General features: G+C 42.9%; 1 protein-coding gene across 4 annotated transcripts; it reads right to left on the bottom strand.

The window, feature by feature from the left end:
* Window positions 1-7,527: 7,527 nt before the first annotated feature.
* Window positions 7,528-15,183, bottom strand: COQ3 (coenzyme Q3, methyltransferase). Of its 4 annotated transcripts, none has more exons than XM_068412247.1 (7): window positions 15,096-15,183; window positions 13,849-13,972; window positions 13,325-13,477; window positions 13,060-13,159; window positions 11,257-11,499; window positions 10,036-10,195; window positions 7,528-8,598 (listed from the first exon to the last, which is right to left on the bottom strand). In XM_068412247.1, exons 1-7 carry the CDS (start codon window positions 15,181-15,183, stop codon window positions 8,402-8,404), a joined length of 1,065 nt encoding a protein of 354 aa, XP_068268348.1. In that variant the 3' UTR covers window positions 7,528-8,401. The 4 variants fall into 4 exon arrangements, with proteins under 4 accessions (XP_068268348.1, XP_068268376.1, XP_068268366.1 ...); XM_068412275.1 differs by having other exon boundaries at window positions 13,849-13,942; window positions 15,096-15,144; XM_068412265.1 differs by lacking the exon at window positions 15,096-15,183 and adding an exon at window positions 14,708-14,760.
* Between the last annotated feature and the right edge of the window lie 75 nt (window positions 15,184-15,258).

Raw genomic sequence — 15,258 nt, 5'->3', positions numbered from 1 at the left:
TTATTCAGATAAAAATAGCCAAGGTATAGCTGCAAAACAGTCATGCTGCGTTGCAGTTTGGATTTAGAAAAGGGGTTAATAATAACTTTAATGACTTAGAAAGGTACAAATACACAGGAAATGCGAAACATGCAGAATCTAAACTAACTCTTCTATGCTATACAGAAGTACCAATACCTAAGTCCACATTGAGTGCAATTCCAGCAGTTCCCCAGCATTTACCTTGCACTTTCTGGTAAACAAAGCCACTTTCTGAGGTGACACATACCTGAGACTGCCCCGAAATGATGTAAATAACTCAGCATTCCTTGCTTTCACCAAAAAAAATGGCTTTGTGTGAAACCTCTGGCTTTCTGCAGGTGAAATAGGCTGGCAGCTTGCTGTTACATTGGTCACATCCATAAGTTATTAATACAGAGCCAGATAAACAGAAACCAAGATATTCAGCTGACAGACCTACAGTCTCATGATCCTCTAGTTGTTTTTATTTTATTACAAGCTTTTTGGATGACTGGCAATGCTCATAATGTCATGGCGGTGGTTACAAACTTTTATAGTCAGATCTTTCATGGAAAACTTGCTCAGTAGCAGAATAGTATTGGGAACCAGCTACAGACTGCTTGCCATAGCCCGGTACTCCCAGTCTTTGCCTGTTTGCAAGTGCTCCCCCTCTCCCACTTACAGCCTCCTCTGATCAGAAGAACTAAGATTTGCAGTACATACTGCTGTGACCCGGTTAGCATCTCAGTTCATATTTGATTAGTAATAGAGATTTATGAAGTTTTTGCAGATTTCCTTAAACATATTTCCTTTCCTTACCATATTTAGTCTTTTCTGAAGATGCATATAGTCTTCAAATATAACCCTGTTAAGTAAGAGGTGTTTTTTGTGGGAAAACAAGTTGTTTAATGCATCTGCCTTAGATTAGCTAGCAGCTAGCTTAAGGTGGTAACGACAGAGATAAAAGCTCTAGCTGCTGCAGACCCTGCAAAACGGGGCCATGTACCATTAGCGAGCACAAACCCTGTCAGTCCAGGGCAATAGGACCACAAAACATGAAAAGGAGAAGATCATTCCAGCATGACACAGTTGTCTGCAAATCAACTCCCAACTGAAGGCAGTGGGAGGAGAACGAGAAGGGATTGATACAGGGAGGAGAGCCCCTTCCAGAGGCCGTGTCCCTGAGGCCAAGGCTGTGCTTTCATCTCCTGAGAGCTCTGGAAGTAAAGAGGGATGGGAGAGACAGTGGCAGAGCTGATGGCCTGCTGTCTGCAGCCTCTGGGAAGGCAAACTGATGAGCACGATGGCAGACAGCAGGGTTTTGGTTTATTGTGAACTTGGTTCTGGAAAAAGGTGCTTGTCAATAGTCCTTTAGACAGCACCTTTTCCTTATCTACAGGTAGGATTCAATAAGGGAGAGATGCTGCACAACCCGCATGGGAATGCTGGACATCCTAGACAGGCCTTTTGAAGTTTCTTCTATTACTCGCCATGAAGTCCTTCATCTCACGTAGCTTCCTCCCTTTCTCGTCCTTTCAATGGGACATCATCTCATCTGACTACAGCTTCAGAAACTTTGGCATCTATGTTCATCTGGGGTTTCACACTTCTTCTGGAGAAGGAAAAATCAAGGTGTCTCCAGAGTACTTTGTCAGCAGCCGTAGCAGGGTAAGCCAGTTGTCATCCTTCCCACACATATCTCTCTTTAGCAGACACCTTTCGTTGGAGGCTTTGGCAGGACATTTCTTACTATGGTGTACTGAGAAATGCTGTTCTGGCAATTCAAAATTCAAAGGGTCGTGTGTTTCCTGGCTGCAGAGCAGAGGCCTCCGGGCAAGCCTGCAATCAGGGAACTGTCGCACGTTCAAAAGCTTTGCGGTCTTGAGGAGTTAGATGGTGTTGCTGTTGGGATTGGGAGGGGTGCAGATGGGGCTAAGGAACACCGGCGCACCTCTCTTTGACATTGAAAGGAAATCTGGTACTGCTTTGTTTAGAAAGAAAAACATTGGGGTTTACTGGTTTTTAACATCACTGGGTGTGGCAGAGACACAATGCTCAGCGTTCCTGCGGCAATGGCAGGCACTCGGTGGCTGCGGACATGCCTGTCCAGGTCAGGACCTCCTCCATTACAGCAGGGGAGTGGGGCAGGGAGCACCCTTAAGGGCAGATCCCCAGGGCTCTGGGGTAGCCAGGTCCCGTTCGTTTTGTAAAGTCTAACTTCAAGGTGGATCAAGGGAGGCGAAGTGCTGAGCTGCCGCTTCCCCGACAGCTGGAAGGCAAAGCTGGGTATTAAACCCCAAGTTTCAGTGCTGGGGCTATGCTTCATCAGAGGGCACTCAGGGTGAGTCTGCTAAATTTACAGTTACTTGTGTGAGCTAGATACATTCTTCTGAGGTCTCCTTTTTATTGTATTTTGTGTTTACTTTCATTTTTCTATGTATGTCATCAGGTTGTATGTGCTTACTCTAATTCAGGAAAAGAAACACCTATATCTTCTATATCTTCTATTATTTTAAGTTTTTATAATACAACCACTGTACAAGGCAACATGAGCATTTTAATCTCTAAGTTGTTTCTGGGTTGCTTTTTTTTAAGTTAACACAACTCACAAGAATGCAACAGAGGTTTCAGATTTATTAATGGAACACTAATGGTCTTCACAATCCATTTAAGCAGAAAAAAAATTATATTTTTAAAAAAGTGAATATTGATTATATTGCTGGAGTGACTCCATGCAGGAATAAAAGCACAATAAAATGCAGATCAAAGTATATATCCTGAATTCCTAATGGACTGAGAGGTGGCTGTGCAATTAATGCACGTGTAAGTCAAGACAGGTCAGGTGATTTTACATCCCAGGTGAAATCCCAGCCCTTCTGGCTAGACTAAAACATGACATAATTTTATAGTGCTTCAAGACAATGAGACATATGTCAATACAAATAAAGTCTACTGTTAGCACAAACTTTAAATTATTAGAATTTTGTCCTATAACCTGGAGGAACGAGGGGAAATACAGGCTGATTTTTATCACGAAAACATAACCTGAAAATAATGTTATTTTTATTCAAATTTATAGTACTGCTCAGCCTAAGCAGAATCAAATTATTTTGAAAGGGTTATAAAAGCAGTGTTCTACTTTCCATTGGAGAAGGGGCTGGGGAAAATATGTGGTTATGATGGCAAGACAGTGCATTACATAAAAAGAACTAATTTTTGGTCATTCATCATGAAGCAGGAGACAATGCAACAAAATTCACCCCGAGCTGGAAAAAACAGAAAGTTATTCTGACACAGAACCGAATAAACCACCAAGTCTGCTTTAGAGGTACTGAAGGATGATTGTACACCAAGTGTTACTGCTCCCTTGCAGGCTCAGCAAAGCCCAGCAGAGGAAGTAAGGGAGAAGTGGTGCTGTTGAGCAATTTGAGGACTTCAAAGGGGAGATGATGGGGAAGAGAAATTATACATTCAACTATATGCATTTTTCCCCTTTAACAAGTTAACGTTAGTAATTTTATTAAATTAACATCGACTGAAGTCAACAGCGTTGCAGTTTTAGGACACAAGTTGGTTGTACCTGTGGGCATCTTAGGACAGATAGTGAAGTTTTGCAAGAGCTTATGCTCCTGATAAAAGGCAATTAAATGCAAAGTAGTACAGTGGGAACACATCTGCATGTGGCAGGGTGAGGATCCTCTACACAAACATGGGGAGCACCATGAATGAGGGAGCTGGCAGTTGCTCATGATGACCAATATTCAGTTTGAAGTGAGCTCGACGAGGGTGTAGGAATTTGGAACGAGGTATTGGAGGTTAATGTGCAACAACAAGTGGGAGGCTGTGAATACCCAAACTGTTATGCTTCAGTCTGACACTGAGGCACTCTTCCAACCATCAGTAGTTCCTCTTTGAAGGTACACACAAACCTGACTGCCCTGTATACCTTTACTTCCCTTTTCTTGTCTCCATTGGCAGCATATTTATCTTCCAGGCATCACTCTTCTTCCTTCTACAACTTCTGGCTTTTCAATGCTGTCCGCCACTCTGGGTACTCCTGGGTGCCTCTCAAATCCCTGCAACTATAGTATCAAGACTGACATGATGATTCATGTTCTGTCTCACTTTTTCTCCTCCAGTGTGCTTCATCAGCCTGGCTAACTACAGAAGCTGAGCCTTTTGACTTCTGAACCTCTAGACTGCATGTGATTATTCCTTTCAAGCATTTCTTAGAAGTGTGTGGAAAATAAGCTGCTTTTTTCTTTTAATTAAAGCTGAGATTTCAACATAATGAAAGAACTTGAGAAGCCATTTTCAGAAAGACTTTCTACAAGACTGTTTAGTCTTACCTCTACTCGCAGCCACTACACATTCCCTTTCCCACTACTTTCTCCCTCCTTTTTTCCATTCCCTAGGAACCTGACACAGGGTGTTTGTGGAAACGTATGTAAAGAAATTTTAAAGTTCTGCAAAAATGGCCATGAAACATCACTGGGCCACCAAGGAGCAATGGGCAAGAAACGCAATGGGACATCATGGAAACTTCAAGTCCTGTTTTTATTTAAAAAGGAAATTAAATGCAAATCTCCTCTGAGGCTCTCATACTACCCAAATTGGGCTTGAATGCCATTAATGTTTCAGTTACTCTCTGAAGGTGTCGTTCCACAAGACAGGGTGAGCCAACGTAAAAGCTTACTGCCCCTTGAGGGGCCATTTGGCCCCTATCCTCTCCCTGGCCATGTGCTCCCACTGCTTATCTCATGGCTGGTGCTGGTCCTCAACAGCAGCAAAATTCAGCTCCCTGAACAGCACAACCACCAATACCCCAAGGGAGAAAAAAAAAAAAAAAAGAAAAAAAAAAAAGATTTACAACTTGGACAAGCAACAGTATCAGCAACAGGTTGGGACTGGGACTGTGTGGACCAGTGTGGGAGAGATGAGACAACATGATGAGCCACATCAGAGCTGAATAGCTGAGACCACCCAGAACAACGCAGTTTGCTCTGTCGGATTTTTTTTTTGCCAGATCAGCTCCTTGCTCTGGTTTATTACGTTGCAGAAATAAACAGCTGGGAATAGGAGAGTCAAGAGTCCCCAAACAGAAATAAAACAGAGGCTGAAAAAGAATAAGCCCCAAATACGACCTTTTCCCAGTCTCAATGCAAGAATCACCTCTTGCCTCACTCCTAGTCCCAGGTACATGCCTCGTGCTGTAACATTACTTTTTTTACCTCCTACCACCAGTATTCCTGTAAGCATCGAAGCTATGGCTCCATGCTCATGAGCAATTTGCAACAGGAAAGCCAGAAGATTTGCTAATTTATTTTACTTAACTCCTGTCCATTTCGGTAACACCTACTAAATTTCCACAGCAACTGGGCTAAGAGAAGCATGAAATCTCTATTGGTTTCCTATGCACAGATTTTAAGAAAAAAGTTTCTGCAGCATGAATACGTAGTACATATTCACTGCACGGTACTGAATTTGATTACACTGTGCCAGATGCACATTTATGAATAATGCAAGGATTAAAAAAAAAAATCAGCTAAAAAGCAAGGTGTAGGATATTCTTGCAACGTTTGATATCTCACTAACATGATCTCTACTGCAGTCATTTCGTTTCTAGCTTTGAAAGAGGATGTTTTAACCAGAGGGATGAAATACAGCCAGGAAAGTTAGGATACTCCACCAGGAGAGGAAAACTGAGGACTAGAGACTGAGGATGGAGCACATCAGGACATCTGGAGACATGCCACAGGTACAAGGACCTGTTCCAGCAGTCCCCACTCCTTTGCCCCCACCACTCATTAAACTCTCCCAGGTTGACAGGGCTCCTACACACATGTAGGAGCAGAAGGTCAGGTGCTTGCAACAAGGTTTTTGTCAAAAACAGGGGTATCCATGGCCAACGAGGGCCATGTGCTTGTTGCTTAAATGCCAGCCATTGTTAATTTGGTATGTGAGCCCTCTTGTGAGCCTGGACAGAGAACCCAAGCAGCATCAAAGGCTTTTTGTGCTAGGTGCAATAGAAATAGCAGGAAAAAAAAAGTTCCTTCCCCAGGCAGTTCACAGTTTAATGAAAAAAATACAAGCAAGCAACAAGCAAGTGGGAAGAAAAGAAAGGACGAGAAAGCCAGGATAACAGCTGGTTACACAAACATCTGGATTTAGGGAACAGGTGAATGCGGGACTGTTCCCCCTGGGTAGATGTATCTAGTGGGCTACCCCAGGAAGCTGTCCAGGTCTCAGTGCTTTTCAGATACTGTTTCTTTCAATTCACAGAATCACAGAATCACAGAATGTTAGGGATTGGAAGGGACCTCGAAAGATCATCTAGTCCAATCCCCCTGCCGGAGCAGGATTGCCTAGACCATATCACACAGGAACGCGTCCAGGCGGGTTTTGAATGTCTCCAGAGAAGGAGACTCCACAACCTCTCTGGGCAGCCTGTTCCAGTGTTCAATTCACTGTTGGTAAAATTTGAAACAGTCATATAGTTGTAACTTAAGACTGAAGTTGATTACTCAGCTAGGGGAACTCACTCACATGCCTAAACACACTGTTAGGAACAAAGACCACTGGTTATCTGCTCTGGCTCCACGTTTTTCCCAGTGTCACTCCTCTCCTGAACACTACACGCTGCTTTGCATTCGTGACCAATGGAGCAGAGACTCCCGTGCAAAAGAACGTCAGGCAGAAGCAGAATGACTGTGTTCCTCCTGCGGACAGCATTAGTGAGACCATTACCGAAATGCTGCATCCGTTTCCACCGTCATGCTTCAAAAAGGATGTTTACCACAAAATTTTATACAAACTGAAACTTACACTGTAGCAGTAAACAGCTGCAGAGATAATCTCAGTCCATTTATCTAAAAGAAAATTAAGGGGTGATGACTCAAAACTACACCAACTACATTTACTAGACAGAGTCAGCTGATAGGAGAGACGTCCTTCACCTAAAAAATGAAGATGTTAAGACATCACTGGCTGGGATCTGAGGTTAGACCACTTCAACTGATGAACTTTGGGAACAATTTACTTATCGACATAGTGGCTTCTCCATCACTGAACTCTTTACATGAAGATGAATCTTCTTCCCAAAGCCAAGCTACAGCCCAAACAGATATTATAAAGCAGAATTTACTCTCATGGAAATGATCCCACTAGATAACCCTTTTCAGTCTTAATACCTATGAATTACTATTATTTCCATTATAAATTAACTATATTCTTCCATGCATCATCAGATCCATCATGAAACTTGGATCCCAAGACATCATGCAGATGCAGCAAAGCAGCAAGAATGCAAATGTGTAATACAATAATTCAGCCCACCAAATCTCTACAGCAGGAAAAATGCAGGAGCAAAAAAAAACCCATTCCCTCAGAACGATCACAAAAAAAAAAAATTAAAAGTTTAATTTTAATCCCTGCAAACTAAAAGTTAGAAAAACACAGCCAGCCCACCTGTATACAAGCTGAGAAAAAAAACAGGCAGAGAGAGAAGGAAAGAGATACAACCATGGATACACACAAGCCATTTTATTTAGAAAGTCCTATTTCATTGTAGATGAACACTTTTACTCAGCCTGGCACTAGGACTTTAAGACTGAGTAGGTATGGCACTTCAGTTCTAGGACAGAATGCTAATATATCATTTTTCTAGCATAAAGCTCTGGTTGCTTTGTAAAATTTTACCTGCAACTTTATTTCCTTTTCTTTGGGTGGAGGGAGAAAGCTGAAAAATAGGCACAGGTGCAAGTACCTTTATGGTGAAGAAACTTCTGACAACTGAGGCACTCTGATCTAGGAGACAACTCTTCCACTGCAGTGAGCTCACATCAACTGTAGCATGACCCAACAGAAAAGGTTTGCTGCTTTGTTTTTCTTTTTCTCCTCTCAGGGAGAAGGCAGAATATAGAAACAAGTGTTTGTGGTTTTTAAGTGTTTCATATATTTAACTGACTTAGTTGAGTAACATAAATATCTATGGCATTTTATTTATCATACAGTATTGTGTTTCTAAACTCATTCTACATTTAAGCTATTATTCTATGGAGATCTGAGTTTTCCTGGTAGGACTGAAAAAGCCATCACATAAAAGAGCTTCCTCCAAGCTACTGACAGAGTAATTTGCATTTTCCTGTCCAACAATTTGAAACCACTTTCTTATAAAAATACTTACTCTTTAAAAGCTTTGCTCATTTCAATCTTAAATGATTCCTGAGATAACGGTCATTTGTTTTTTTCTGAGACTGCCCTAAAATATTTGGCCAAAAATAGCATAAGCATTATTAATGCAACAGCAAGCTTGTGGTAACAAAAGGTTTTATTATGTCCATCTGGGTAAAACCATCTTTTCTGTTCCTGGTGGCAGTCCATCACCCCACATCTCAGACAGTCACATGGTAGTGCCAGCTGTGGCTGAGGGCTGTTCACTTTCCATCTCCGACAGGGCGCCTGTTGGGCTTGGCTGTCCCACAGCCCCAGATTTCACAGCGTGCATTGCGTAGTTAATGCTTGTGCTTTCCATCCAGCTCCATGACCCCGAGAGGGGATTATACAACATCCCATTCACGGTCTTGACTGAAAAGCCATCTAGAAAAGAAAGAAGGCATAAAGCAAGTGATGTTCTTAAATACTGTAAGTCACTGCAACATCAAACCCTTCAGAACAGCAAGTCTGAAAAACGCTTCTTCCTCCGAGCTGGGGAGCAGTGCTTCACACGCTGGCCTTTGTCAGACACCACCATGAGCAGTGGCAACAGGCATCGCTGCTGACAGCGGGTCCTGTCACTGCACAGCTCCTGCTGCCTTGCTCTTGGCAGTAGCAGCAATAGCTCTGTGCCAGGCCACGTACCACACTATAGGGTGAGCCACTGCAAAATGGTACAGTAGGAACCCCAATTTCACACCACCACATGTGTTTTCTGTAGGTGGAGACATTCTTCAGCTTGACATCACACACTTCAAAATGAAAATCTAAGCATATCTTTGGAAGGATTCTGCGGATTCCCCTTAGGAATGGAAAATATAAGAGGCAGAAAAATGCCATCAAGGACTCAGTGCAAGTAAGGAGTGATTTAGCACTCCCTGCTAAGCAGCTCTCAGCTCCCTGCATGGCTCTGCCATGTCCCAGCAGGACATGTGATGGTAGGCAGAAAACAAACACCCTATCAAAACAAATCTCTCCCCTGCGCCTGCTTCTCCTTTTGAAGGGCGAACAGAAAGAACCACCAGCATGTAAACTGGTATTAGTCATGTTCCTTATGGCATCACTACAAAGTGCCAGAAGACCTTGCCAAGAGAATAGCTCAACTCATACTTCAGCTTCTTTACAGTGAACTAAAGCAAAGTGAAATATTTGGTGAGGGGGTGCTAAAAGATCTCCAGGAAAGGAGGGCAATGGGCAGAACTCCTCCCAGCTCAGAGCTTTGTCTATTTTAAAAGCAATCAAACCAGGGCAATTCAATTTTTTCTTCAAATCAGTATCATACTGACTAATGAATTTGTGGTAGGTTTCATCTTCACCTTTTTTAAGAAATTTTTTAGTAACATAACATGAATAAAGAGCATGGAGTAGCAACCAAAAATAAGAACGCCTTCTCCCAAGGGGAAGATGACAAACAGCACAGTGGAAGCTGTGCAGCTCTGGAGTGCCAATACAGCTATCTTCTCAAACCTGACCTAGAGGACATGAACCACTTCAGAGCGTACATCCTGCCACCAAAACAGGATGGAAAACGTTGGCATTTTCGCTTAGGCTATCAAATGGTGGGGCACCTGTAACGGTAATTTTGTTTGAGTAATCTCTGTGTTCTCAGGACTTCACTTAGTTTATTTACTTTATGCAAAATCCAGTAAGCAGTAATGTCTTTAAACCAGAAATGATACTCATAATACATGACTGGTAACTCACACAGGAAAGGCTGTGTATTGTTGTGAGCACTCACCCCACCTGTCTTATCCCCATGCCTTTTCTACAGGGAGCATTTGAATATGTCTCTGCATTCTCATCATCTGGCCTGGAACTTACTTGATTCCAGGAGGTGCTCCAGCTCTTTGGGGGGAACAAACTTCTCCCACTCATGTGTTCCTTCCGGTACAATGCCTAGTATTTTTTCTGCAACAACAATTCCCAGGACATAGGACAACTGTGTCTTATTGATTGTAGTAATGAATAAAGAACCTTCAGGCTAATTAAAAGAGTTAAATGTTCAATTAGAAGAATATTTAATTTTTAAATTATAAATTTTATCGCATTAAAACACATAATTTGTTTATCTACAAGTCCACATGCTCATCATAACATAATCAAACCAGTCAACCATAATCAATGTCTTGGATGGTCTGATAACCATTTTCTTGCCCAAAAAACATCTAACGAAGTCACTTATAATGTTACATTGCCCAGGAAATGGATAAATAAAAGTTATTAAGGTATATACAATACCTCTTGTAAAAAGAAACATTTTTTTAAAACTAAAACCAAAGTAATATGTGCAATCCTGCCTAATTTTTGAGGCTGATGAATGCTGTCTTGTTTAACAATTATAGTGTCAAAAAACAAAGCCAGAAATTAAATCTAAATACTTAAGAGACTTTTTGGTAGAAATAAAGGATAATTTCCATGTCCCCAGCAGGCTGAAAATTAGTTAAGCGTTACATTCTAATTATCTATATTCCTTCTGATGGCCAGACAGATAAATCAAAAGATTAAAGGAAAGCTGCTGTTTGTGTACTGGGCCTACCCTCCTTCTTTACAAATGAAATAATATCAAGAGGAATAAAACGCCACCTGATTATCTCCAAGCATAACTATGACTCTTTAAAAGCAATCCAGGAGCACATCTGATGGGATGCTAGATCTAGAATAGAATCTTGTGAGTCAGAAACAGTCTGAGACACAGCTCTCCATCAACAGCAGCACTGCCACGTTTTCTCTCACCTAGGTGAAATCAGATGCAACCAGATTTCTTAATGTCTTGATGCAAAGCAACACTGCAATGCTAGGTAATGCCATTAACACTTTCCTAAGGCAGCGTTGGGGAAATAAATTCCCTCTAACTTTAGTTACTGAAGTTGGGAAGATGTACTTGCATCATGGAGGAGAACGGAAGGCACCTCTGGAGCATGGTTCAGACTTCAAGGTGGAGAAATGAATGCAGATGTAGGCATTTTCACATTCCTTCAAATGAAAGCCTTAATAATAAAAGAGAATAAATATTCCCAATAATGAAAGCAAAAACTCTCTTACCTTTAACACCTGAGAGCAACACTTGATAAACATTTCAAGGTCAGCCACATGCTCCACTACTTCAGAAGCTACAATTACATCAAAGGTTTCCATACACTCTTCCACAATCTCCTCCAGCGAACTGGACTTGTACTGTATTCTCTTGGCCAGGACCGGATCAAATGACTTGTGTCGATCTGCTGTTCTAATGTTGTCCTCCAGAGGATCAATTCCAGTAACCGAAGCTCCCAGTCTGCCTAGAGGCTAATAATACAGGGTATAATTTATTCTCTGCATGCAAACAATTTACTTAAAGGTGTCTGCAACTTTGCAATGTACATACATGATGCAGAAAACATCTACCAGAGAACAAGACAAGCAACAGTAAATGATGAGCTCTGATCCAGCAGTTTGATTTGAAATGTTTATTAAAGCAAAGAAAATTATATACTGGAATACACACATGTAAACTGTCTTTTAGGATAAATTGTTCTGAATCCATTTTGTTACACCAAATAAAGATTTCCTCCACTATTACCCTCCAATAGAGGAAATACAAAGGGGGAAAATCAACACAGTACTTAAAGGGGGGAAAACAATGCTGTATTTAATTACTGTCATTACTTTCTTCGACATCCACCTGTAATGGTAAATCCTCATATCTTTTTAATGGTTACTTAATATATGATTATCTGTGGCACTTTCCCACTGCTGAGAACTAAACACTGATGTTTACTAGGATAGCATCAGGCTTGGCTGTCACTCAAGTTTCTCCAGTGTCTTCTTACTCATGGGTTAACACCTCAGCCATCACCTCTTTTGAAACTGAAACAGGCTGCAGAACATGACCACACGTATGTTATTCCAACTTGAAATTCACCGGTTGTTCAGCCCAAGAAGGTGAGGCAGCACACCAGTTCTGCCAGCCTTGTTGGAAAGCAAGCTCTTGCAAGACTACAGGATTTTGCTCAGAATAAAAGAAAAAAAAACACAGGGAGAGATTCAAGTCTTTTTGTAACATCTTGTTTCAGACTCAGATGAAGTTCCCAGAGTAATGCAGACAGATCTGTAATCCTAAATTTACACACCACCCCTAGCCTATGGATAGGATACAGCACTGTTCAGAGCCTGTGTGGCCAAAGGCTTCCACCACAAATAGTTGCTTCTCAGTCCCAGGTTTGTGTACACTCCTCAGGAAGCAGCTGTAACACCAGCCCCTGCACCAGGAGAGTCTCTCCTGACAGAGAGGAGGTATGTCGCAGGTGTTTGACATTATTCCATGCTTTTCCCAGGAGATCAAAGCAAAGGCAAGAATCCCCACCCCGATAGAAAAAACTGAAGTTAAGCAATTCAAAGAAATTAATGTTTAAGAACAGGTTTATAACTGAAAATACTTCTTCCGTAACGAGGATTCTCATGATTAAAGTATTCTTGCCTAGGCTCCAAATTTAAAAAAAAAAAAGAAAAGAAAAAAAAAGTTGTCATACTGTGATGGCCCAGAAGAAAACTAGAAGATTTTTACATCATTCTTCCCCTCTCCTTTTCTTTACAGTGTTTGAAATCTTATTTTTCTGATGAACCCCAGGATCTTACAATTTCTCATTACCAATTCCCTCCTTTTCTGTAAACTACCACCACTACACAAACCAAATATTCCACGAGGTTTGTAGAATGCGCTGCATTCCAAAACATTCGGTAACTAACACGTCATAGAAGAGAAAAGCTCCTCCTCGGAGGATGAGAAATTAAACAGTGTAACAGTAAAACATTTCAAAAACTTTGTCTGCTTTTCAACAAGAGAAACTGGAGCACACTGTTTCTTACCTCACTAAGCAGTCCACCGCCACAGCCAACATCGAGAATCTTTACTCCAGAAAGTGGGTTTCCCAGATGATAATTACTACTCATGTTCAACAGAGTATCTCTGAAAGAAAAGGGATGTGATTGAGGGCCAACACGCAAGGTGGTTTAGTAGATGCAATACGCAGTTATCGTAAGTACTGATAATTGTTTCTCTTTTACAGTGTTTTCTGAGGTTATACATAAATAGCACACACACACACACAAGAATCTGTCTTCAAAACCATACCTAATAAATGGCACTCTAATATCATTCATAGAATGAAGGGCTGAATATTCTCCTTCTTCATCCCACCACTTATGTGCGAGGAGCTGGAATTTTTTCATTTCCTTTGAATCCACTGATGAGTGTGAAGTGCTGCGAAGTCTCTTCATGGTGAGCCTAAATAATGAAAGCTGAATGTTATGAAATTAATACCGATATTTCATGTCAGCTGGAATATGGGAAAAACAAATTCTGCACCCGAAAATGAAAAGAAAAAAAAAGATAAAACTCATATTCCTTTAGAGATTTTAGTTATACTTGATTAAAAACAAACAGATTTTATGCACTGTATGTATAACATATCTTCCAAAACAGATGGCTACGCACCTGTAATTTTTAAGTTATTAACTAGTAAAACAAAAATAGGCCATTTAAATATTTGTGAGATTTAAAAATGACTTCATGTGACACTGTCACAAAGTAAAATTAAATTGTTACAGAAAATGACAGTCTGTGTCACATAGGATTATTTTAGACACAGTACTTACATGGTGCTTTTTATTTCAGTCAGAGAGACAGGCAGAGTACTACTGGATTTCAGCTGCATTTTCCAGTTGTAGTTCCAAAGGGTACCTCTCAGGCCTGTCTGAAAAGACAGATCAGCATGGTCATCTGCATAAATAAAAGAAAGGCAACCGAACAGAAAACGTCAGCTTTGTGAGACCTCACAGGCAAAACCCCTAGTTTCACAATGCTGCTCCAGAACAACAATCCTAACCATGCAGATCTTTACACACTTGCTCACTGCCGTGCTTAGGGAGCGCATGGGGATTAAATAAAACAGCGTAGGCTAGTTCACCACCCCAGTACTTCTCAAATTATCTACGATGACATTTTTCAGAGTTTGAATGAAAAGGAACTTCTTGTGTAGCTGAAACGTTTCAGTTAAGTGAGAATCTCACCAAAATTTTTACTCTGACCACAAGCTGTGCATACACACACACAGAGCTATCAACACAGGGCTCCGATTCCTCTTTCATTACACATTGGAATAAAAAACATACAGCTGCACACTCATTTTGTATCATATGAATTGGCAAGGAAACAAGAAAACCTCACAGATGGTGCAGAGACAGGCCAAGGACACCGTCTTAAAAACTGTTCTCCATGCCCGCTTTGCCAACGTACCGCTGGGCTCTGCCAGGCTCAATGCAGGCTCGCCCGCCATCCAGCTGCTCCCTGGTCACCAGCAAGCCCCAAACCACAGCGATACCTCCCTGCGCCCTGAGTACCGGCCCGTGAGGGTGGTTTTAGTCCGCAGTGATTGATGGAGAGACCTACAGATACCTCTCTGGGCGGAAGGGCGGCACAAGGGCCGAAGGCGGTGGCAAGGGGGAACACATCTACCTTGGGAGGGCTTTGTTGGACGCACGGAGAGCTCACCAGGGCCTGGCGCGGCGCTGGGCTGGCTTATAGAGCAGCATGAGCAGCGGGACTGCGAGCACGAACGCGGTGCAACCGGGTGAGGAAGGCCGGCGTGTGCAGCGGAGGGGGGCAGTGGGGGCAGGCCGCGGCCGGGCCGCCGCCAGGGGCTCCCAGAAGCAACCGCCAGGTCGAAGCCGCCGGGGGTTTGCGGGGGCCCCGTTGTGAGGGAACCGGCGAAGCTACACCCCGTTAGGCCACCTCAGCCCCGCCGGCGACGCGGGCCGGCCAGGCCCCGCCGCCCGCGGGCACCGCGCCGGGCTGGGACCGGGGCCCTCCCGCCCGCGCCCTCCGCGCCCGCCCGCCTGCTCACCGCCCGCAGCCCCCGGCAGCGCGGCCGCCGCCCGCCGGCGCCCGAGGGCGCAGGTAAGGGCGCGGGCCGCCCCGCCGCCGCCCCACATCGTCGCGGCCACCGCCGACGCGCCGCTCTCGCCCCGCCCCGCTCCCAGCGGCCGGCGTGCGGCGGCGACACGGGA

The sequence above is a fragment of the Nyctibius grandis genome, chromosome 1 (assembly GCF_013368605.1).
Source record: "Nyctibius grandis isolate bNycGra1 chromosome 1, bNycGra1.pri, whole genome shotgun sequence".
In the NCBI taxonomy this organism is placed as follows: Eukaryota; Metazoa; Chordata; class Aves; order Nyctibiiformes; family Nyctibiidae; genus Nyctibius; species Nyctibius grandis.
This window is presented reverse-complemented; position numbering and strand designations above follow the sequence as displayed.